The sequence below is a fragment of the Cygnus atratus genome, chromosome 2 (assembly GCF_013377495.2).
Source record: "Cygnus atratus isolate AKBS03 ecotype Queensland, Australia chromosome 2, CAtr_DNAZoo_HiC_assembly, whole genome shotgun sequence".
NCBI lineage: Eukaryota > Metazoa > Chordata > Aves > Anseriformes > Anatidae > Cygnus > Cygnus atratus.
The window spans coordinates 1,476,522-1,500,020 of NC_066363.1; the positions used below are offsets into that span (position 1 = coordinate 1,476,522).

A 23,499-nucleotide genomic window follows, 5' to 3' on the forward strand; every position below is an offset into this window, starting at 1 on the left:
GAGATATTCCTGGGGGGTGAGTTGGGGAAGAGGGCACTGCCGACGTGGTCTGTGCTAGGAGGGAAGGAGGGGACTCACCCTCCACTAGTTAGCTTAAAACTAATGAAAGGTAACATTTTTAGGGGGAAATATAATGTAATTTGGAGTTTTTACAGATAAATAGTGTTTCATTACTGTTGAAGGAAGTTTATATTATCTCTTTTTTTTTTTAAACCTTTGTTTGCTAAGTCTTTCCTTTGGACCATCAACCTTGCTCGCAGTCACACGAGAAACAGCCACGTTCCCACTCTCCAGAAATCCCCGGCGAATCCGTGCTTCACCCTGATGCTTCTTGGTCCCTGCCACTGTCAGAATGGGGCTTAGACATGGCTGTGGTTAAGTTACATCAAATTGAACAAGGCATTGCTGAGCCATGACAGCAGATAATATATTTGAATACTCCAGTTGACAGCCTACTTGCCTGGTCTATCAGGGCACGGGCCAAGGATCAAAGGAAAATTGAAACCAAGACAGATGTTGAACATCCCTTCCAGCCTTTAGAAGTCTCCTTCCAATGAACATCTCCTTCCAGCCTCTACAAGAAGGGTGAATGCCACTGCTCTCCATGCACCTGCCAACCATTTCCTTTTTTCACAACATCCAGTTCAAATTTTAGGCATGCTAGCTGGGGTTTTAGAGCCATTTTTAGTAGCTGGAGCCATGTTGGATCAGGCCTGGCACAAAGATGACGCCAATGCTGGCCAGGGAGGAAGAACAACGCAACCACTCACTGGCCATTTGGATAGGAGCCGCCCTGGAAACTGCTGCTCTTTGGCACCGCACCACAAGGCACACGGCACTTGCTAACCATCATGCAGGCTAAGAAATAAAACTATGGATTTAATAAAACACAGCCAGTAAAACCAGCAAAGGGAAAAGGACAACATGGATCGGCCTGGAGACCAACATCTTCCTGCTTCCAGAAGGCAGATGAGCGTGATTCGAGATGCTCGTCTCTTCTGGGCTTGCTGCTTCCCAGGGAAGAGCTAATGAAGTCCATGCACAGGCAGGATCACATTTTGCAGTCAAAGAGCCAGTGCTGGTTTGTGTCTCCAGCCCAAATCCAAGCCTGAACTGGAGGAGTGGTACACAGAAACCTGCTCCCCAATCTCATGGGGCAAGAAGCGGTGCTGGACTCACAGATCCCTCCCACAGTGCATTTTCTTCACTTGCATTAATCACGTAGACATTTCTAGCCTGTTATTAACAGGCAAACACATTAGGAGTGGGTAGCTGCAAGGTGAAAAAGAGAACAGCAGATAACAGCCCCAAATCAAACTTTGGTGCTGAGCTGAGCTACTTTCTAATTTCTCCACAGATCTCTCTGAAATTCTGGTTGTTATTATTATTATATTTAAATGTTGGTTGCCTGCTAACTGTTTATCACATTAGTCTGAATGGACATTAGTTAGTGGAAAAAAAAGTTGCAGTGCTGAACTGTGAGAGAAATCAATGAATCTGAGACAAATCAATGCCCTCACTAAACTGAACGGGAATCTGCCAGTTCATACCAGGTGAAGAACTGGCCTGTGAAATGCACTCAGCAATGAGATGGGGAAAAGAGGAAGAGAATCCAAGTACCCACTGCACTGCAGGAAATTTCAGATGTGCTTTCCTCATTTCAAAACAAAATCAGCGGCTTTACGGCAAGAATGATGACGAGAGTTTTGAGTTTCAGTCAAGTGGGATATGTCCAAAGATTTTCGTCGGTTTCTGTCCACCTGGATTTGAATCCTTGGAGCCTCACCTTGAATTCCAGGACAAAAGGAAATGTGGTTTGTGGCTTGTGCCCTAGCTGAAGAGTAAGGAGATGAGAACCCAAATCTTGGCTCTGCCACAGGCTCTCCTTTGAGATGGGAGGTGAGGCGTTGAATATCCCTGTGCGTCAGCTCTCAAGAATGAGGACAGCAGCCCTACCAAGCTTTCGTGCCAGCTTACGTGATATTTCTTTCTATCAAAAAGAAAAAAAATTAAAAAAAAATGTCAAGGTGTCCCAGACTCTCTCACTGCTTCTGAAAACACAGACTATTGACTACTATAGAGTGGAATAAATAATGACAGCATGCTGCAATCACACCCAGGCAGGAGGAGGATCCAAGCAGCCGTCTGCCAGGTGGTAGCTGGCAACTTCTGATGAAGAAGGATAGGCGAGCATCTAGGGTGATGGTGGGACAGGATGTGACAGCACTGAGTGGATGCACACACCTCTTGATGTGCAACGGGGCCACATGGGTGTAATTCGAGCAGGCAACAAGAGATAAATCATCTTGGGCTTCCAAAACATCAGAGGCTTAGCAGGCAGTGCTCAGTGCAACACAGCTTACTCCAATACTTCTAATTCCTGGCTCTGCTTCTCTCCCTGTGACAGCCCTCTTGTTTATGGTGCTGCGTGATGAACCAGACCAGGAAGCTGATTCAGCTGAAAAACAAACTTCCTCCAAAAAGGCTCTTTCTCAACTTGATCAGTTGCCCCATTTGGCCCTGCCCAAACTTCCATGCTAAAGGAATCCAAAATAGCAAATGAAGTCATGCTTTCTGTGGTAAGAAAACTGGCCTCTGTGCATGCACACGGGTCCTTACCATGTCTGTCACCACAGCCCATTTCTGCCTGGCCTTTGTTAGCCAACACATCTCACTGAGGATATAGGTTTGTGCTGAAGTCACTCATCATAGAATCATTAAGGTTGGAATAGACCTTCAAGATCATCTGGTCCAACCATCACCCTACTACCAATGTCACCCACTAAACCATGTTCCTTCCCCTTGGTAGGGGGATGCCCTGTAGGACCAGTCAAGACATGGCATGCAGTTAGGAGTGGATGGAACTACTTTTTCTCCTTGTCTGAGAGGGGAGATATTAAAACACCTCCGACACCTCCCACGTAAGTTCATCTTAGAGAGCTACATTCAGTCCAGCTCAAATCTAGGTATGCACTTGATGTGTTGGTGAAATCAGATCTGCAGGAAGGGGTCCTCAAAAAGCTCCTTGGAGAAGCAGAAGCTGTCTGCAGAAGTGCTCACCCCGTGGCTCAGAGAGCTGCAGGAGGAGGTGTAGGAGGTATCCCTGTGTGCCTGCGGCAATGGGTGCTTCTCTCAAGGTCTTCTGAAGCTGTTCCACCAGCCATAATGCTCAGCATGGAGGGGCGCCAGACAAAACTCTGCAGCAGGGATGCAAGAAACATCAGTAGTCTTTGCTAGTTGCAGAGCCCGAGTGAATATGAGGTGCAAGGAAGCTCTAAAACAGCCATGGGGTCAAAGGTCTCTGTTCCTATGACCTTTGTGGTTTACAGCTTCCCTGGAGAGATGGGACTCTTGAGTTCAAAGCTGCTCCTCATTGACTCGGGCCAGGGATTTTATGCTGTAACTTTCTCCTTTCCCAAACATCTACGTCACGTGGCTGTCACTGGGGTGTCCCGCGGCTGGAGCTGAAGGCTGCGGCACAGGCAGATCATAAAGCTTGGATCCAACTCCTGCTCTAAAGCCTTTTTTGATACTTTCAGACAGAGTGAAGTGGAACTAATGGAAGAGATTTCAATCTCTTTTTTCACCTTTAACATGCCAGGCAGTGATGCATTGTTCCTGGGAGGCAGTGATTTAGATTTAGATTCCTTCGAGCAGAGCTCAGCATAGTTTTTCCCCCTCGCGTGTGACTCTTAAACTAAGTAAAAAATGGCTGAAGAAATCTTGTCCTTTGACAACTGTGCAATGGGCTTTCCTTATGACCCCCAAAACAGATGAATTACCTAGACCTTCGCTCTCCAATTCTGTATCTGCTGCGTTGTACCTTGGCCATCATCAGTCCTCAATACCCGAGCCCTGAGGGCTGCACGGAGGAGGCAATCTTTCCAAGGAGCTTCAGCGTCACTACTTTGTAATTCTAAGTCCCCTGGGCAGGACTAATCATTGAAATGCTGGTTGGAAGGGACCTCTGAACATCTTGTCCAGCCTTCAGCCCAGTGTTAAGTGGTTTATCTAAATAGCAATCCTACATTTAGTCTGTGATCCATATCTGGAGAGAGTTGGGACACAGATGTCACCCAAAGGTGCTCTCCTCCATCCACCATCTCTAAAAGGAGCTCAAGATGTTCAAGCCCATTAGTAATCTACCTCTTTTGCATGCCACCATCACCAACACTGTGACCACTTTGGCTCAAATTCATATCGTCCTCTGGTGGTAACAGCTTTTGATTTATTGACATAGAAATAGTGACACATTGGTGATGTGTGCTGCCATTATTGTTACACAGAGGATTACACAGCACAGAGATCTTCCTGAGCAGGTCTGCCTGCAGATCACATGCTTTGCTTCCAGGAAAGGCCAGGTCTTGCTGTGGCTGAACACACTGTGAAGTATAATTCTGTCCCCTACCACTAAAAGTCCAAAGACAAGACAGAGAAAGGACCAGGTGGGGTGGCAATACAAGAATAGTCCTTATGCCACCCAAACTGAATATCTGGAGCAGTATCACAGGAGAGTGCCTGAAGCCTTGCAGTGCTCACCCCAGGATCCATATTGCTCCAAGTCATGACCATTTTGCCCACATATATTCTGCAGCTGAGGATTAGTACATTTAATTTTGAAAACTGTTGCCTTTTCCAAATTGCTTTCTTTTGCATCTGTAGTGAGGGAAGATGCAAAGGGATTAAGCCCTCCATCTGGCTGAGAAGTGCACAGCCTCATATGTCCTTGGGTGAGCAGCACAAATAGAAACCAGACCCCAGTTTCCATATCTTCAAAGAAGGAAAGGACTGGGCCTAACTTTTCACGCTGAGCTATGTGCAGAGACTGAGCTTGTGAGCCTTAGCCAAGAGATTTGATCATGCAGATTACAGCCTTTTGTTCTACCACCCCTCAGCCCACAAGAAGGCCAAAAACTATCCATTCCTTCACACTCCTGGAGCATGTAGGGGTGGGAAAACCACAAAAATAGACTTTGAATTTTTCTGTTCACAAATACCCTGTAACATTATCATTTCATGTGTTCAAGAGTGTCCGTAGCCTAAAATCTCTGGATGGCAGCTCCTCTGCTAAGTGGAAAGTTCTTTTCCAAACTGAAAGCCCTCCATCTTTGACATCCCAGAGGTGGTCTGGCAGCTCACTGCCCTGTGAAGCACAAGTGAGAACTGCTGAGGGAGTCACACAGGTGTGGCAAAGTAGGGGTTTTAACAGGATTTTAAGACAACATCTCTTGGGGAAGGCTAAGTAAGGGTTCTTTCTGCCTTTGGGTTGAGGAATCCCTTGCAGATGAGTTTGTTCCAGCTATCTATTGCTAATGATTGCACTGAGTCTTTAAAGCCTCGAGTGCACTGCTGTAGATATCAAGTTAATGATTCCTCCTTTTGGCTGGGCTACTTGGAAACAAGCAGAGGTTTTCTATAGAGGATGAAGCAGAAAACCAAAGTTTTATAGCTTGAGCAGCTCAGGATAACTTTTTCTAAGGCCAGGACTCAGCATGGGTCCCTGAGACGTCTAAATGTCACTGGACTAGATCCCTCTCTGCTGCAGTCAAAGGAAGAGCTAACGCTGGTCTCATGGTTGAAGAACGAGGTCTTAAAGCAGGACCAAGGGTGTGCTTACAAAACCCCATGATGGGATTCCTTTGTTCTACCAAAGTGACTGTGGTAAGGAGCCCCAAACCTGGTTGTTGGTTATACACAGTCACCATCTCCCCAGCCCTACCAACACTGCTGCTGCCCGTTAAGAGATCAAGGCAAAATGCTGATGGTCTCCTAGAGAAGGGCTAGAAAATAGGGTGTGAGAGCAGGACCAGCTGGTTGATATCACTCCGTCCCGAGGTAGGCAGGTGGTCCAAAGTACAACAGAAGGAAATGCCTTTGCACATATGTTTTTTTTTAATGAGGTGTTAATTGGGCATTGGGTGAATAGGACAAAGAAGCACAGAGGATGTGGCTTGAGGTTTTGGCTGATGTAAAGCTGGAGGCCTGGAATAAACTGAAAGTTTTCTTTTTTTTTTTACAGCCCCTTCCTGTGATTTCCAACAGGAGAGAGACACCAGGTGGGCAGGCAGCTCTGCTCCAAATCACAGCTGGCTTTGGGGAGCTTTTTCTGGGCTGGTGATGAGGTCTCCAGGTCCCTCTGCCAGTGCTGGCTGTGGAAAGAGAGACCTCTGGGAGGCTAGGGCGAAGGTAGGAGGCAATCTGCCTCATCCTCTGCTCTCAGGCAGTAGAGGGAGAGGGGACAGGATGCCCACCCAGGACTAGCTGGGTGGTGCAGGATGTCTCAATATACAGCCCTGGTGCCAATAATTAACACATGTGAGATTGATGAAAGAAACCAATGGGAGATGATTATTTTGCTGCCCACATGAGAGAGCTTTCTCCCTTCTCCCCCCAGTCCTACATCTGGTAGTAATTTTGCAGCTCAAAATAGAAAGGAAGTAGAAGAGAGGGGCTTAGCCAAGCTTGGGCCCATTTGAGGAGAATAGAGACAATTTGTTCGAGGGAAACAGGAGGGATGTTGGAAGGCTCCTTTGTTTCCCACACCACTTGTGTCCTGCTGCAAAGGTGTACTGGTGGGTGATGCCTCCCATGCATTGCCTGGGGTTTGGGTACAGCAATAAGGGCTGTAAGCCCATGATCATGTCTCTTGTATCCTCCAGACCCCCTGAATCTGGCATCTGGAACGGGAGAAAGAGGATGTGACATCTATGCTTTCCAACACCTTGTGCTATAAAATCTTTCTCATAGCTTAACAAGAAAAAGAGGAGTCTGGTGGGATGTCTTCAGCTGCCCCCCTCATGTGCTCCAAGCCCCAGCCCCGCAGTTGGGGTTGCTGTGGGAACACTCACCGTGCACCTTGGGCACCTTGGCTTTCAGGTGTCGCTCGCACTTGGCCTTGGCTTTTAGCAGTAGGAAGATCTGCTCCTCTTTAGTGATGACATCGTCAGCATCCACCTGCAGCAATGGGAGAAACGAGGTTAAACCTCAGCACAGGAAAAGCAGCAGGGCACAAGCTTCCTAGACAATGCAGATGATCTGAATGCACAATCTCCATCGCACCAGCAGTTTCTTTCACCAGCCTTGTTCTTCCCATCTCATTTTGCTCACTAATTGGTGTCCAAGCAACACCCCCTGCAAGATGCCACATGGAAATATTTGTGTACAAGGCAAAGGAGGTGCACATTGCAGTTGCACGCAGCAAACACATGCTTGCGCATAGAAAGGGAGCAACTTCTTGGGTGGCACGCCTCAGTTTGCAGCTTGGAGGGACAAGGCTACTACCCAAGGGAAAAAAAGCATTCTAGTAAATAACATTGGCACAGCATTTTTAAACACTGTTTCCTTTGGGACACAGAAGCATAATTAAATATAACGCTCAGGGTGGCAAAGCAATGCTTTGTGTGCTGGCACCCACCTCTTGGAAAATACTACCGGGGGTAAAAGTTCAAGGGCTTCTTCTCCCTTTAAGAATCACAGCCTGGCATCATGAATGCCGTGCTATTTACAACCTCTCTTTCAGGTCTTCAGCCCCACGGAGTCAGTTCCTATCAATATCCTTCCTAAATCCAAGAACAAGTGCAGAGGGGGCTGTCCTAGAGAAGTCTATGAGGTGACAGCATCTGCCCCCTGACCGAGGGCTCAGGAAAAGGAGGCTGTGAACATCACCCTGAAAGATTTGATTTCTGCCCCTCTACGTTCTGCCTGTAAGGTTTCCAAAGGTCAAGGAACAAGAAGAAGGGATGGCGGAGCAGGGAGGGTGCTTTACCCAAAAGCTACTTTACCCTCCTCTGTTTTCTGCTTGCTGATACACAATGATACAAGGCCCTCTGAGGCACTTGCTGGTCACAAAAACCATCTTGCTTCATGAAGCTGGCACATTCCCATAGGCCGGGCTGGCCTCTGGAAGCTGGGGTTACACCCATGGGGTAGGCCTGACCAACAAGTGCTTTGGTTATCATGCCATTAAGAGCTTTGATCTAATACAATACGGCTGCTCTCATTTCCTCGTGTGCCTCTTAGGTACTTGGTTTGTGTCCTGCTCAGGCATCCAGGACCAGTCCTCTCATTGCATCCATTTCCCTAATACTTTTTTTTTTGTCTTCATTAAACTGTAAAAGCAGTAAAAGCAGAGCCTACCCTCCCCTGGACTTCTACAGGACTTAGCACTTGTTCTTAATGGTGTAATTTAATCAAAAGTGACTGCTGTACTATTTTATAGAAAGCAACAGTTTTATTATTATTATTTTTTAATTTATTAACCTATATTGACTGTGCTGGGGAGACTGGCTGCAGTAAATCCGTTATGCCTATGGTAGCTCTCCACATCCTGATGGATGGAGCAGGTCTAAACCTCAGTGCATAGCTGAAGGCCAATCTGTTCTCAAGACTTACTACAAATAACATAATGAAGGTTAATGAAATCCAACTTAGAAGTAAACCCAGGCTTTATTTCACATGTGGTCCTACAGAGAGGAACGGTGAATGCTCAAGCAGCTGACGTGCTAACAGACACACAGATGGATATCTAGATCTGATAAGGGGTTTCTGAGTAAAACAGAAGTTAGTTTTTCATGCCCTTGGAAAAAATCCACACTAAAATCCTCTTTCAGAAGTGGGAGATGGTTTCAAAACATCAATATTAATGCAAAATAAAACTATCCCTTTCCAGATGTTTGGCCAGTCCACATTTAAGGCAATATCCAGCATTTAAACTCTTTTATTGGAAACATAAAACCTTTGGGTCCAATGCTGCTGTCACTTGCAGCTGCATGAATCCTGAACGATTCCATCAAAGCCAGAGGAGTTACTCTGGATTTATAGTGGCTGAATAGAGCAGAATGCTCTATGAATGCTCATCCTCAAGGATTTCAAATGATACATCCCTTCATCCTCAGCCTCCTTTGGCCATGCTCTGAGAGGGGACAGCTCCTTCCCAGTAGGATGTACGATGTCCTGTCCAGGCCAGGCACAGGAAATAATTTCTATTTCCCAGAAGCAGAGTTGAGGCACCAAGCTCTGTGCCCAGAGCAGGGTGCAATAGCTAGGACAGGGCTCTGAACTGAAGCTGGCTTTTCAGCTTTCCTGAGCCCTGGAACCAGGGATTATCAGCTTTGTACTTCCAAAACCTGTCAGACTATTCAAAAAAAAAAAAAATAATAGAAACGAATATATATATATATATATTGCCCATTTCCTCCCCTCTCCCCAAACCGATATAAATACTAAGAGATATGTTTAAGCCATATTTTTTTGTGTTTCTAGGCAACCTGCTGTAGGTGGCCCTGCCTGAGCAGGGGTCTCAGGCCAGATGGCCTCCAGAGGTTCCCTCCAACCTCAACCATTTTGTGATTCTCCTTGGCTGAGGAAGATGAAACATGTATGTAAATGTATACATGAATAAGAACAGAGATTTTCATTGAATCCTCTGGCTTAAAGAAGATGAGTCTGCCTCAGGAGATGTGGAAAGCTCTGTCCCTCATGGCATCCTTCTGGACAAATTGTGAGATGAAAGAGGTTCACACTGTGCTGAGTGAAGAACTGGTTGACTGCAGAGCTCAAAGTATGGTAGTGAATGGGGCTACTTCTGGGGCACTGGGTGATCAACAACGGTGTGAAATGCCTAAAAATGCCTAAAAATTCTTTATCGTGAGGGTGGTCAGACACTGGAACAGGCTTCCTAGCAAGGTGGTTGACGCCCCATGACTGTCAGTGCTCAAGAGACATTTGGATATTGCCTTCAATAATATACTTTAACGTTTAGTTAGCCCTGAAGAGGTCAGGCAGTTGGACTAGATGATCTCTTCCAACTAAACTATTCTATTATATTTAAAGAAAATCTGAAATGCCATTCTTTTGCTGCTGAATGACTCACATTAAACACCTAAGAAGCAAAACTGGTCTGACTGCAGCTGGGACAAGATGGGATGACAGGCTCAGAGCCACCTTTCTCATGCTTCACCATGCTTAGTCTCCAGCCCTTGCCCACCATCTTGCTGGGATATTTCAGCACATCAGCCCTGCTGAAAGCTCTCCAGAAACAGCAGTGTGCTGCCAGATCAGGCGCTGAAATGGCTCAGACTTGGGTGAAGGGCTGGTACACAGGATAGGGCAGACAACCACAGCTGGACACTGTAGAGCAGCTTTGGACCTGCCAGATGCTGAAGCACCTTTAACTGTTCATTGCCACTTCTTTTTTTTCTGTACACCTGATTTTATTGCTCTGTGTCTTCTGATCTTACGACAATGCCTCACTCTTTGTGTTTCTAACCTGGCTGTCAGGTGAAATGAAACCAACAAGAACATTTTCATTGCAACACAGGTGTACTCATGAAATTAGACATATTTGGGTCAGACTTGGCAAAACTTCGCATTTGACAAACAACCTTGATACCTGATCCAAGTATACCATGGGATGGCCTCACTGAAATCATTAGCAGACGCGTGTACTAACTTCTTTGAATCTGAATATCCCTGGACAACAAAATAAGTGGCTTCACTTTCAGAAGTGAAGAGGTATGGGCAGCAGGAGCTTCAAACAGATGGGAACCACCGCTGGCAAACCAGCCACTGGCTTGGAGTATATTTGAATCCCTAGGGTTGGGAGAGAGACAGGACTAAATATATGTGCATGAGAGGCGTCTAAAATACTGAGTGGTGCAGAAAAGGGGAAGGATGGCAGCTAGTCACAGTTTTGTAGGATTTGAGCACAGAGAGACACAAGATGGAGAGAACACAGTGTAAGAGAAACAGAAGAATGATGTATGTAAGTTACATGAATAGATTCAAAACAGAACTAGACAAATTAATGAAGGACAAATCCCTCAGTGGCTGTTAAGCACCATAGCCTACATGCTAATTTTGATGCAGGGAGGTCTTGAACTGCTGACTACCAAATGCTGGAAGGTGACAGCCATAAGAGCTCTCTCCTTCTCTAAACATCCTAAGCTGACAGCTCTGGGAATGCTCTGTCAGAACAGAAGGTCAACTCAATAAGGTTATTTTTACATTCCTGTAGGCCCTCTATTTTTCCAAGGTAAGAGAAACATCCATGCCCTGCTGTGCATCCAGATAGATGAATATACATTTAGGGCACAGTCCAGCGTGGCACACTCAGCATGATCTGCTTTGATTATTCTGTACACCTGCTCTTCAGGACCAGGGAAAGTCAATTAAGAGAAGATGCTAGAAGTGTTCCTTCCAAGCAAATACTGTAGCCCCAGCCCATACAGATTTAATTAGCCATCTTTTACAAAGAACCTCTTCTACCAGCCTAGAGGCCACCTATTTGTAACCCAGTACTTCTCACCTTCTGATTCTCTAGACAACCATTAGTCAGACAAAAGGAACAAGTATCATACCTTGTAAATACACAACCTGCCATATTGGCTAACTGAGGACCTCCACAACAGCATTTATCCATCTAAGATGCTTATGCAGGGCTCCCCTTATAGTCTTTGGAGATTTAGCTACAGAGATCACCTGAGATTCATTCCATTGTCAAGCCACCACCTAAACCAAGTCAGATCAGCTGTGCCTTTTTTTTTTTTTTGTCTTCAACAACTATAAGGGGACATGACTCAGATAAAGATATCTTTCTTTTTTTTTTTTTTAATTTAATTATTTTTTTTTTGAGCCTGAAGCAAAGAGAGCACTTCCTATTCCAGAGTTTTTCCAGGTGGATTGGTGGTATCCTCTCATTTCCTGGTGGTTAGGGTCATAGGCTGTACTATTGCCATTTTTTTTTTGTACTGGTGCTATCTGCACAAAGTTTCTTCCATACATTGGACAACAGATGCAAAGAAAATCATTTTTAGAGATTCTCAGAAAGCCTTTCTTGTGGGGCAATTTAGATTGTTATTTAAGTTTGGTTTGATTTCAGGATGAAGCATATTTCTTTCATAATACAAAAAGAAGAAAAATACATTAAATAAATAAATTAAAACTATCTTTGTAAAACATGTAACTGCCGGAAATTTCCACACGCGGTGAGAGAATTTCCAAATTACTACTAGTCTTATTGGCTTGATAAGAAATGTGTGTTCAGTTCAAGAGCTGGGGACGTGGACACATTGACAGCTCTGGACCTCTGGAATGGCTGCCCAAAGTGAGTCCCTGATTCCAATGCAGGTGATGCAATAGGAGCAGCCACAAATCTTTATTTATGAAATACCTGAAATATTCAGAAGCTTGAAGGAAGCTTTGCTTGTGTTTCCTAAGAATTTAACTGAAACTGTGCCTCCTCAAGAAAATCCAGTTCTGGTTGTTTCTATCACAAAATGAGGAAACTCAAGCACTTAGAAAAAAAACAAAGTCAATGGTTGGACCAACACTAAAGGCAAGTATAGAAAGAAGGGCTCTCACATCTCTCTGCCTGACCTGTTCAGCTGCACTACCTCTTTTTTTCATGACAAGGTGCCCATCTCAGACTTGTATCTTCTCTCTCACAGGCCATTAATTCTTGTTTTTAAGCACTTTCCAAGCCTTGATTCATCACAGAAAGGACGCCAAATCTCTGTCCCTGCTTACACCACAGAATTAAACTTTTGATGACCAAGCAATATGCCCCATTGCAACCATAGATGGGGTTTAGGATGAGTTATTTAGGGGTGGTTTGAGTCCCTAAGGGGTGCAAATTGCCAAGTTCCAGGGAACAGCTTTGATTTTACTCACAGAGCATCTCACAAAAAATATGATGGCCCTGAAGAGGGAGAGCTTTGGGCAGCTGGAGTCTGTAGTAAGCGGCCACCTGAGCAGAACTGACAAGATCTCCAGAATCAAGGAGCAGAGATTTTCTGGCTTGAGCTCTGGGAGCAAGAGAAGCATCTGAGGGAAATCAGAAATAGTGTCACAGCTAGGTATATCTCCCAAATCTAACTGTTTGGAAGGATGAGGTCAGTGTGCCCCTGCAGAAGGTAATCACTGCAAAAGATCTGACAGCAAATCCCTTTCCACGAGACTTCCTTAACTTGCTTCAGCACAAATTCCTACACTGAGCTTACTTGGCACCACAATTATACAAGTCCAGAGACACAGACAGGCCTGGCAGTACATGGGTGGGTGCAGGAGGACAGCTTTGCCCTGCACCTCCTGCCATTACAGGCTGGGTGCAGCTGGGTGGGATGTGGTGTCCTCTCTGGCCTTCCCAATTTTGCAACAAGAATTCATCTGCTACTTTTTCTCAAAGGTTCTCACCTCTTGGCTTCCCAGTACTGTTTTTATTTTTATTTTATTTTTTGTCAGAAAATTTCCTTGTGGAGAAACAATCTAGGAATGTTTTTTCTCCCCTTTGTTCAGAGAAAGCAGAAATGCAGAGCAGGAGACAGGCCAAGCAGGGAAGGGTGAAATGACAATGCTATCCAGAGCCTGTCAAATCAGTTTTCGTTCCTTTTTTTTTTTTTTTTTTTTTTCCCTTGCCCCCAGAGGAGGCCATAGGGTAATTATGATAATGTTTTCTGGTATTTCCATTTCATTGGCTGGTCTCCCAGCCACTAAAGTAAACCCCAAATCTCAACGGGGAGGTCATATTCATCCTTGTTTATGGGACTCATTTTCAGAAATAACACTATCCTTTTTGTGAAACTTCCCTGGCAGCAGCTCAAAAAATAGCTAAAGGCAAACAGATTCCTTGGTCAGGGTTGAGAGCATCACAGCCGCTGGATGGGCCCAATGCAAGGGATTGCTGGTGATCACCCTCCTGGATGACAGTACACCAGGTAATTGCCAGTGTGAAGCAGAAAGAGGGTGCAGGTGGCAGGGGGGCATGAGAAGGAAAGGGAAAAGGTTAATGTGAAAATGAAAGCACCGGTGTTGGTGATCTGGAGGCAAAAGAGAGGTCCCAAGGATGCTGGAACAGGGCAGGACAGAGGGCAGCACAGCGGGGATTCAGCTGCCTTTGGCATAGCCTTCAGCATGGAGTGAAGCAATCTGGGTCAGCAAGGAGCTCGTGGTGGTGTGGGACCAGAGGCAGGAAGATGTGGCAGCATGTAGGTGGTCGGGAACACAAGGCGTTGCATGAGGATGGGGCAAACACTGAGATCCTGGCACCTGTTTTATTCATTTATTTATTTATTTATTTATTTTTAATGAATGGCATTTAGGTGAGAAGGGATGGATGCTCTTGGTTCTTGTGTGATCGGGTTTAGATATCTAGTTTTCCCCTCTGTTTTCCCCTACACTTCTGCAAGTATTTGTGCAAGCCTGCGTCTCCTGGCCACTGGACGCTGCTGATTTACTGAGGTCCAGATGAACCCTGCTGATTTACTGAGGTCCAGATGAACCCGGTCAAGTATGGAAGGACCAGGGATTGGTGTATGGTGTCTTGGACAAAACATACCTTGTGCAATCTCTGTTACCGGATCTGCTGCCAGGCCCAAAGCAAAATAGGATATATACAGATATATACTCGTGGATATACAGAGCAGTGTAAATACAGATAAACAGTGCTTTTTCTCCTACAATTTGGGCAACACTGGATTTGCCCATTGACCAGACAGTTTAATTCCCTTTCCTCACTAACTGCTACCTCCATGCATCTTTTCCCCTGACTGCCCACGTGTTATCATCACCTGGGTATAAAAATGACATAAGAAAACAGCAGCAAAATGCACCGGGGGAGAGCAGGGAGTGGGGCTTGCTCTGCCCTGAGGGACTTAGTTAAACTGAATAGGCATTATTTCCAACATTAGAAAAAAAAATGTGGTTTGCAACCTATTTCCTGTCAGGTTAATGCTGGAAAGATTTAAAAATAAATAAAGCTGGAGTGCCAGTTGGCCGAGATAGAGATACAGTAGCAGAAGCAGCAGCGGCACGCTCCACTGCCAGCAGCTAATGGCAAAAGCTCCGGGAGCAGAGCTGTGGTTTGCTCGGACACTGGGGTGGCGAGGAAGATGGTGGGAGGAAGGCCAGGTCCTAGCAGGAGACCCTGATTCAGGCGTGAGAAGGGAGACTTTAAGTCCCCGTGATGCTGGGTGTGTGTTTGATGTGGGTTGTGGTGGTGGGACTGAGTGCTCATCCCTCGTGTGGCTGCAGCTCAGTGCGTGCAGAGCAGGGTTAATACAGCAATAAAACACAGGTCTTGGTGAGGCTGAGCATCGACATCCCTGCCTGGGGTGGGACCAGGCATGGGGCCCTCTTCTGGTCCCCAAGCTCTGCTGCACCCCATGACGGACGAGCACCCGTCTCTCTCAGAACCCTTCATGGTGCTAGAGTGATAGCAGGAATTTGGATCGGAAGGAATTGGGTGGGTGGGTGCTGAGATGAGCCCTCTGTGCTGCTGTCCTGCCCTGTAGGTGTGTGTCCCTCACCCCATCCCATCTCCAGAGGACAGAAATCAACCTCCGGAGATGTCTTTGGGTGAGGACTGAGGTTATAAAGACTGGGCTGGGACAACGAAATCAACAGGGCCTGAGTGCAGAAGAGGGAAAGGAGGGGGACATCCAAGAGGGACACAGCTAAGGAGGGGATGGGGGAATGGGAGCTGCTGTGAGCAGAAGGCAGAGCTGGTTGAATCCTGATGAAACAGCACGCTGGGAGCTGTGGAAGCACAGAAAGCTTAGCGCACAAGCTGCCCTGACCTCTACCTGCTTTTCCCAGTCTCCCAGAGGGTAAATGAAGTTGGTGGTTTTGCCTTAATCCCTTGACCACATCACCCAAACCACCGCCTGCTCCAGGGCAGCAGCAGGACTCTGCTCCGGCCAGCTGGGCTCAGGGACCCTGCCCTGCACCCACGGACAGCCCAACAGCCCCCTGTGGTGCTCAGGGCTCTCTCTGCCCTTCCCAGAGCTGTCCCCACCAGGCTGGTGGATCCCTGCTCGTCTTCCTACCCTCAGAGCCAGGTCTGCCATGACTAGGAGGTGTCTACGCACCCAAGAAGCTTGTCTTCCTATTTCTCAGTGCCTCGATGCCCTGCTGGGAGAAGGACATGCTCCTTCCCTCAATCATAAATCCATCCATGCCCTTGTGCAATGCAGTCCAGCTCTCAGCATGGATTTCCCATGACTGCCGCAATAAGAAAGATGGCACTGAATGGGAAAGAAGAAAAGTTGGCATGGAAAGATGTTTTTTAGAACTGGGAATGTCTCATCTCATCGTGACACTTAAAGATCTGTGATATCTACCAAAGGCATGGCCAAGTGAGGGCACTGCAATTTACTGAGTTTCTGCTAAGAAAGGATGCTGGCCCTTTGGAATCCATTGTCCATGTCATACCATGCCCATGCCATACATCACCATCACTGGTGAATGCATTTGCACGTGCTACACAGGCACACACAATTTGTCACCACAGGGATGGGTAGAGGACACATCTGGTCCTGCAGCATGTACGTCTGCTGTTCCTTGGGGAATAGATCATTCTGATTTGGTCTCATTGATGCCCTTCCAATCCCATTTACTCTCACTTTGCCTTGGGGAAGCCTCATCCCTCAAGCTGCACAAGCAGAGCAAGAAGAAAATCTACTTGGACAAAGCACAACTTGCAGACTCATCATAACTCATGCCACAGGGAATTAACTGATCTGAAAAAAGGTGTCCACTGCATTTGACGATAATACCAGAAGATTTTTGGGGGATGAAGTGGTGCCATGCCAGCAATAGATGAGACCCTTTATCATCCTTGTCACTTCCAGACTCTTGAAGATGATTACCTGTATGGCTATCCTTCCTTAGCTATCCTGCCATGTAAATGCCCCTCTTACTAAGTGATCTCATGATTTACAGTCAGCACATACAATTCATCAAGGGGAACTGACATGTATGGTACATTGCCAGGACATGGAGTTTTAGGAGAACATTTGTCTCACCAAAATTATTGCCTGCTTTCCTGCTTTACGTCCCTGGAGCAAACGAGGTGGAACCCAGGAGGCTGAGCTATGAAAATGTTCCTTCCAAGCAAGGAGAAAACCCACGTCAAGTGCTTATCTATGCTATCCAAGCAAAGGTGGTCTTCCTGGTAATTAGAAGATGGAGCTGGTGTAGAGAGCTCGGTAGCGATCAGTACGGATTTGAGTTACTTTCTTGGGTCATAAATAACACACATTACACTCCTCACTTGTGCAACAGGATTACTGTAGTCAGGAATGATAAATACCAACCTAAAGCTAATGTCTAAAACATTCAGATGAATCACACCCTAAAACTGTCAAGTCTCCCTTCTGACTGCAGTGGGTCCAGACAAGGCATCTGCAGATCATCTTGAACGAGGTGAGACGAAACCTAGCCTGAGTGCCTTGGCTGGGTAGCCCCAGGGCTGTCCCTTCTGCAGATGGGCTGTAAGGCTTAAACCCAAGCTAGGAAAGCAGGTCTGTGCTCTCCGAGCTGCCAAGGGGGTGCAGGATTTCTCCTGGGTGCCTACATAGCAAACATGAAGCTGAATGTGATGCCTGACCCTCCCATGACTTGGGGTCCTGGTGTTGGCTGCTAATGGAGCCTCGTGTCTGTGCCCGGCTGGCTGAAAAATCAGGGGGGCTGTAAAAGACAGAGGAGGTCACTCTGACATTGCGCTGTGATTTACCTTGGCTCACAGCAGTACATTGCTGTCATCTTGGATGATAAAATGAATTGTGCTATGAGATCCCCCTGTTTCCCAGTGTGTGGGCATAGCTGCAGTGCTAGCTTCTCTCTTTTCTCCTCATCCATTGGAAGCAGATGGTTTCCTTCAGGATCATACCTTGCTGTCTACAGCGATCATTTTATTCTTCCTTTTACATTTCATTTTGTACGTTTTTCAGAGCACGGGTGGAGCCCAACAGGCCATGGAAGTGGGAACCATGCAGACCTCTCCTTCCCATGCTCCCACCGCAGATGCAAGGAAGATCTCCTGTGTACAGACCCAGCTGCCCAAATAGATGCTGCTGTGGCCTTTCAGAGCTTACTGGCTCCATGCTCTCTGTTGTCCTGTGATGGTTTAAATGTCACTTTGGACAGAGCAATAGAAGGGACAGTACCTTTCTTGGTTCTTCATGAGGAAGTTTGACTCCTTTCACTTTGTCCGCCCAGCTCCCTTACACCTCTCAAAAACAATTCCTTCTTTTGGATTTCTCTCCTCATTCTCAAAGCTTCACACTCTGATTTTTTAAAGCCTTGCTAGGAATACCCTCCCTGGGTGAGGGAGCTGGAATTCAGTGCCTCACTCAGGTCCTCAGACAGACAAGACAGATGGTTGCCGTCGGCTGGGCCAAGGATGCAAACAGAGCTGTCTTAACACACTCCAACACATATTCTCTTGTTATCCTCCCATGGTGGAAATTACTGATAAGAGGAGCAGGAGAACCATCTATATTAAATCACAAGATTAGATCTCTAAGAAAAGAGCACTTTTTTTTTTTTCTCCCCCCCCCCCCTTCTTTTATTTCTGGTATCAGCAGCAAAGGCACTGAGGGTTAGAAAGCACAGTGCCTCGGGGGAGTGTGCTGGGGACGAGGATGCCAGCAGCCTTCACTTTGCTCTCCAAACTGCACAGAAACTGGATTATCTCAATTTCACAACTAATTGCTCTTGCTTGCCTGTAACCAGGTCAATAGCATTAATGCTTAAGAATGAAAGACTCCCAGTAGAGTGTCTAATTGAAAGCCATTTAGGAGCAATTAAAAGAATGGTCTAGGAATAAACACCTGCTTTTTAAATAGTAATAACAGCAGATAACACTCTGGTAACTTTGGTCCATGAGTACTAATAAGAGGTGTGCTGCTGTCATGCATTGGCAGCCTTTAAGGGTAGTTATGATCAAAATTAGACAAGATGCAGCTTCCTGCAAAGAAATATCAAATATTGTATATGTTGATCCAATTGCACACAAATATCTTTGGTTTTGTTTCAAATCAAACCAAACTTTTCCAAAACTGCTTGTGAAATAGTCATTTGAAAGTTGAATGTAACACAGTTAAATATGAAAGGTTTCCCCCAAGAGTATCTGTGGAGTGAAAATCATATTCTTCCTATTATTTGCCACAAAAGTGACAAGCATGCCAAATTTGATGAGAGGTGCACAGGTAAGAAAACCAGACATCTCCAGCTTTGCATCCCCTGTATTGCAGGGAGGGACTGCACGGCCATGGGGTGAGCTAAATCAGTGGTCTGTTCTGATGGAAAGATCTTATTCTGGAGGAAGGGGTGGGTTATTTTCTATTTCTATTTTCTTGTCAGATTCAAGCTGGAAGGGACCTCAGGACCTCACCTACTCCAAACTACTGCCCAAAGCAGGATAAGCAATGAGACTGGATATCTAGGCTTTATGCAGTCAGGTCTTCAAACAAATTACACTACAAGCATGCAATGCAGAAGAAGAGGGGAGATGTGACTAGGGGTGAGGTGGAAAAGGGGAGGGCAGGGAGAAAACCCCTTCAGTATCAGCTTGCTGTCACATCCAGTTAGGTGTTCTGCACCCTCCAGATGGCTGACCTACAGATGACCAGAGTCTTCTGCAGAGCTGCTGCCCCTCTTATCCGAGTAGCACTGACAAGGCTGTCATTCGGGGTTGAAAAGGAAGCAAAGTGAAGAGATAGCACTTGTTCCAGGCTCTGAGCCTCTCCCTTCCTCCTCCTCTCACTTTTTTTTTTTTTTTTCCCCATGCTTATTTCTACTTGCCCAACAGTTTTCTCCTTACTTCTCTGCGCTCATGACCCACCATGTCATGAGGGGGCACAAACTGTCAACATCTTTTTATTTTCTTAGTCTACAGCCACAAGGAGTGATGTCTTTTCTTTATGATCAGAGGCTTTATTGCTTTCCTCTGAGGTGAGCAAGCAGCTGCCTTAGATTTCAATGAGAACATCACGCTGCCCAGACCTGAGCAAAACAGACAAGAGCTCAGTGGTTGGCTGAGTCCCCTGGAGGTGTTATCTGGCAGAGAGAAGTTTCTGTGTGCACGTGTGTGGAGGGCTTGCAAAAATCTTTCGAAAGCTGGAGGCTGCAATACACCCCTTTGCACCTGAGTCAGACCTGTCCCGAGTCAGAAATCAAACAGAGAGGGGGAATTTGCCACCTGAAGACCAATTCTGTGCTTAAAACTGCTGTTGACTAAATAACGCTGAATGCTTTTGGGGTGTGGGGTAAGGAGGAGAACACAGTTCTTGCAGTGGAGCTGGTTCTCCTGGCCTGAAGGGAGAAATGGGGCTCAGAGACAGAATAGCTCCTTGCCCCTAGTTTTGGGGCAACCATTCATGCTCTCCAATGGTGCCTGACTACCGGATCCAGTGAAAGATCAGCTCAGACACTGAACTATTTTGCTGTGATCTGCTCTCAGGGCTGCTCCCCGCTCCTTCTCCTTTGGTGAAGGCCCACCTGCATGACTCAAGTGAATCCCCAGTGGTGCACATGCAGGAAACTGATAGCAAAGAATTTGTCTCTCCAGGACAAGCAATTCAAACTTCCAAAATAAATATCCATGGCCTTGTCACAGGAAATGCTGGGACTTTGGAAAGTTCCCAGGGGGAGCCGAGGTGGACTGTAGCCCACCATCTCCAACAGCAACCCCAAACTGCTGTGCTTTTTGCTGGGCTATGAACTGAGTCCAAAGACATCCCTGTGAAGCACCAGAGGGAGGCTGGAGCTGGTTATGACTCCCAGCACCCCATGCACAGTGCCAGTCCATGACCATCCTGCTAACAGCAGCTTCTGAGTCCCAGGTCAGATATCAACCAGAGCTTCCTCTTCTGCATGCGTGATCCATGCCGTGGGGTTATTTTAGCAGTCAGGTCAGGTGCTGCTTGAAAAACAGCCCTGATAACCCAAAGCCCTCTCTTTTGTGAATGCATTTATCAAACAGACTTCTCATGCTCAGACATTTCAGGGTCCAGCTGCTGCTGGCCACCAGGCTTGGCTTCCAGGTAGAGGCCAGACAGAGCTGCCTCAGCCTTTTATCCATTTCTGGAGGTGGGAAGCAGCACAATTGTGATGCCACTTCAGCATTACTTTAGTTCACCTTGCCTTTCCTGGTGTAACCACCGGCACGCAAAGCAGCTAGGAAGCAGCCTCTGCCTGCAAAGGACCTGAGACTCCGGGTCTAGGGTGCATGACCCTACACGTGTTTTGAGTTTTCCAGCTCTGCCATACAGGATCCCAACTCCCAGATTTGGACCTGCAATTGCTTTTTCGCCATCTGAGGTTTCAACCTGCTGATGAGATTGAATGCTTATTCCAGACACCCATGAGGATTTCTCAGGAAGTAATATTCTGTAGGCTGCTGCTCACCTCAAGCAATGTACAAGCCCAGCTGGAGATGATTTTGCGTGGCATCATTTTTGGCAAGTGCAACTACAGCATCACCCTTGGGCCACTGCGCAATCTGAGGCAGAGCTGAGGTGCATCTAGGAGGGCTCTGGGAAGAAAAGGCAGAGTGATGGGGAGAGCAGCACCAGGCTGGAAGATAAGTGCATCGTGCTCTGGGTGCACTGACTGCATGGACTAGAGCTCCACATAAAGGGACTGCACTGAGGACATCCCCACTGAGTCCCTTATTAAGTTACCTTACAGTCATGAAACATTCTTCATGCATGTCATATCTCGAAGGGCCCAGTGCTGCCAGCCAAAAGAGAGATGAGATCTGCAGGTAGTTCCGAGCCCAGATAGCCCCCAAGGGCAATTCAGGGAGCGGAGCTGAGGCTGGAGCAGGGAGCAGAGCACACGTGGCCTCAGGCACCTGGCACCAAGTGGCATGAGCGTGGGCTTGCAGCTACTGAGCTGCCTGGTTTGGATCCCAAACCACAGCTCAGCACCTGCGGGGCAGAGCATTGCCCAAGAGGCTAAACATCCTCAGCAGGGAATGCAGGGTGACCCAGCCTTACCGGGCTGGTGCTGAATTAGAGGTGTGCACATACCTGTGCATATACAGAGCACCCAAGTGCCAGCATGCATCTGCATCACTGGGAGGGAATGCCATTGAAAAGTGAGCGCAGGACACGGCCTTTCTGCCTCGGTTTCGCCCAGGCACAGCAGACCTCACCTTTCCTTGCCTTATCTGTTTTGGCCACCTCTGCCTGTGTGCGCACGTATGTCTCACTGGGGCAGGGAGAGAGGAAATGGCAGATTTCAGAGCAGGCCCCTGCAATGAACAGCAGCAAGCTGGAGAAGCATTCACCTCTCTTCCACTGGTGTCAGGGAGAACTCTGCTTCTGACGGGAGCAAGGAAACAGCTCCTGCAGCCTTCACATTGGCAAATCATCAGCCTTTTTGCTAGAAAGCTTGACTGAATTTCCAGTACAACTGCTCAAGGCCATGCTGTGATTGATTCCTTTTTTGCCCTTTTTTTTTTGGCCTGTTTCTTTTTAAATTTATTTTTCCTTTTCCGAAGTGTCATCTCTTCATCTTACAGCAGGCTGCTGAGCCCTGATCAGCCATCAAGCACAGGATCACACGATGGCCCATGCAGCCCATGAATTTTGTGAGAGAGGCAAAGACTTGGCACGTCATTCCTACTGGGGCTTGGTGACTCGGGACACCAAAGCCCCCAGGTCAGGCTAACCTGCTCCCTTCCAGTGCCCTGTGTGCAGTTTGCTCTCTCGGTGCCAAACATCCAGATGTGTCCAGCCTCCAATCCCAGCAATTCCCCAGCCAGAGCCACATGCAGACATAGCAGAGAGACAACGCTGAGCTGGCTTGGTCCAGCCCTCCGTTCTTCTCTCCCATCTGGGTAAGAAGTCAGCTGTAAGCTAAAGTCATTCTTCCCATCTCTGATGCCCAATAAAGAGGCTCAGTGGATGCTCCTGAAACCTTTCTGCTACAAATTGTCACCCCCACATCCCTCAGCCTGCTGCCCCAGTGCTGGGCTTTGGGATTCGCTCAGGTCACGTCTGCCGGTGCGATGCTACCGCATGGAGACAAAATATTTGTGCCCTGTGCGAGCTGTGCCAAGGCTGTGGGCCGGGCAGGTATGGGCTGGATGCCATCTCCTCCTCTGCTCTGCGTGTGCCAGCAGCCACAGCCGAAAGCAGAGAAACCTCGTCGGCGGCTCAGGTAGCTCATAGCACAGCCGCAATGCTGCTCACCATGGGGTGCACCTCCATGTACCTGATGGTAAACTATGCAAGGTTACCTATAATTCCGGTTAGGGTTAGGGTAGGGTTAGGGTTAGGGTTAGGGTTAGGGTTAGGGCTATTATCACACATAACCTATACGAGGGACCACACTGCCCATTTAATGTTAGACAGAGCCGTGGCCCAGGGAGTTTTTCAGTTTATGTATCACTTAGAGGGGCCAAAAGCAGGAAAATATTAAAGTCTGGACCAGGCTGGTTTGGTCTCTGCTGAAAACATCCTTGGAGCATGGAGACCTGCTCCTCACTTGGAGTCTCTACAGCAAGACTCAGGCTCAGAGCCAGAGTGACATCCAAACCTGCAGGTACCCAGCTGACAGCTGGTAGTCTAATTAGTGTCATGGATCCAGGCCCAACAACTAAATGGCTTTGGGGAGAGTCTCCACAAGCTACAGGCTCCTGGCAGGAAGGGGCACGTGAATTGCTGTGGGGTTTTTGGAGTGGGCAGCCCTCTGGGACAGGCTGCACACTGT

The 23,499-nt window shown here is 47.1% G+C and overlaps 1 protein-coding gene across 3 annotated transcripts in view; it reads right to left on the bottom strand.

Annotated features, from left to right (window-relative positions):
- The window catches only part of PTH1R (parathyroid hormone 1 receptor), a 126,485-nt gene that overhangs the window by 55,944 nt on the left and 47,042 nt on the right, over nucleotides 1-23,499 (bottom strand). For all 3 annotated transcript variants that reach the window (XM_035554271.2, XM_035554269.2, XM_050708494.1), the window contains exon 2: nucleotides 6,849-6,954. In XM_035554271.2, the coding sequence (XP_035410164.1) occupies nucleotides 6,849-6,954 (106 nt within the window). The remainder of the gene's footprint in view (nucleotides 1-6,848; nucleotides 6,955-23,499) is intronic.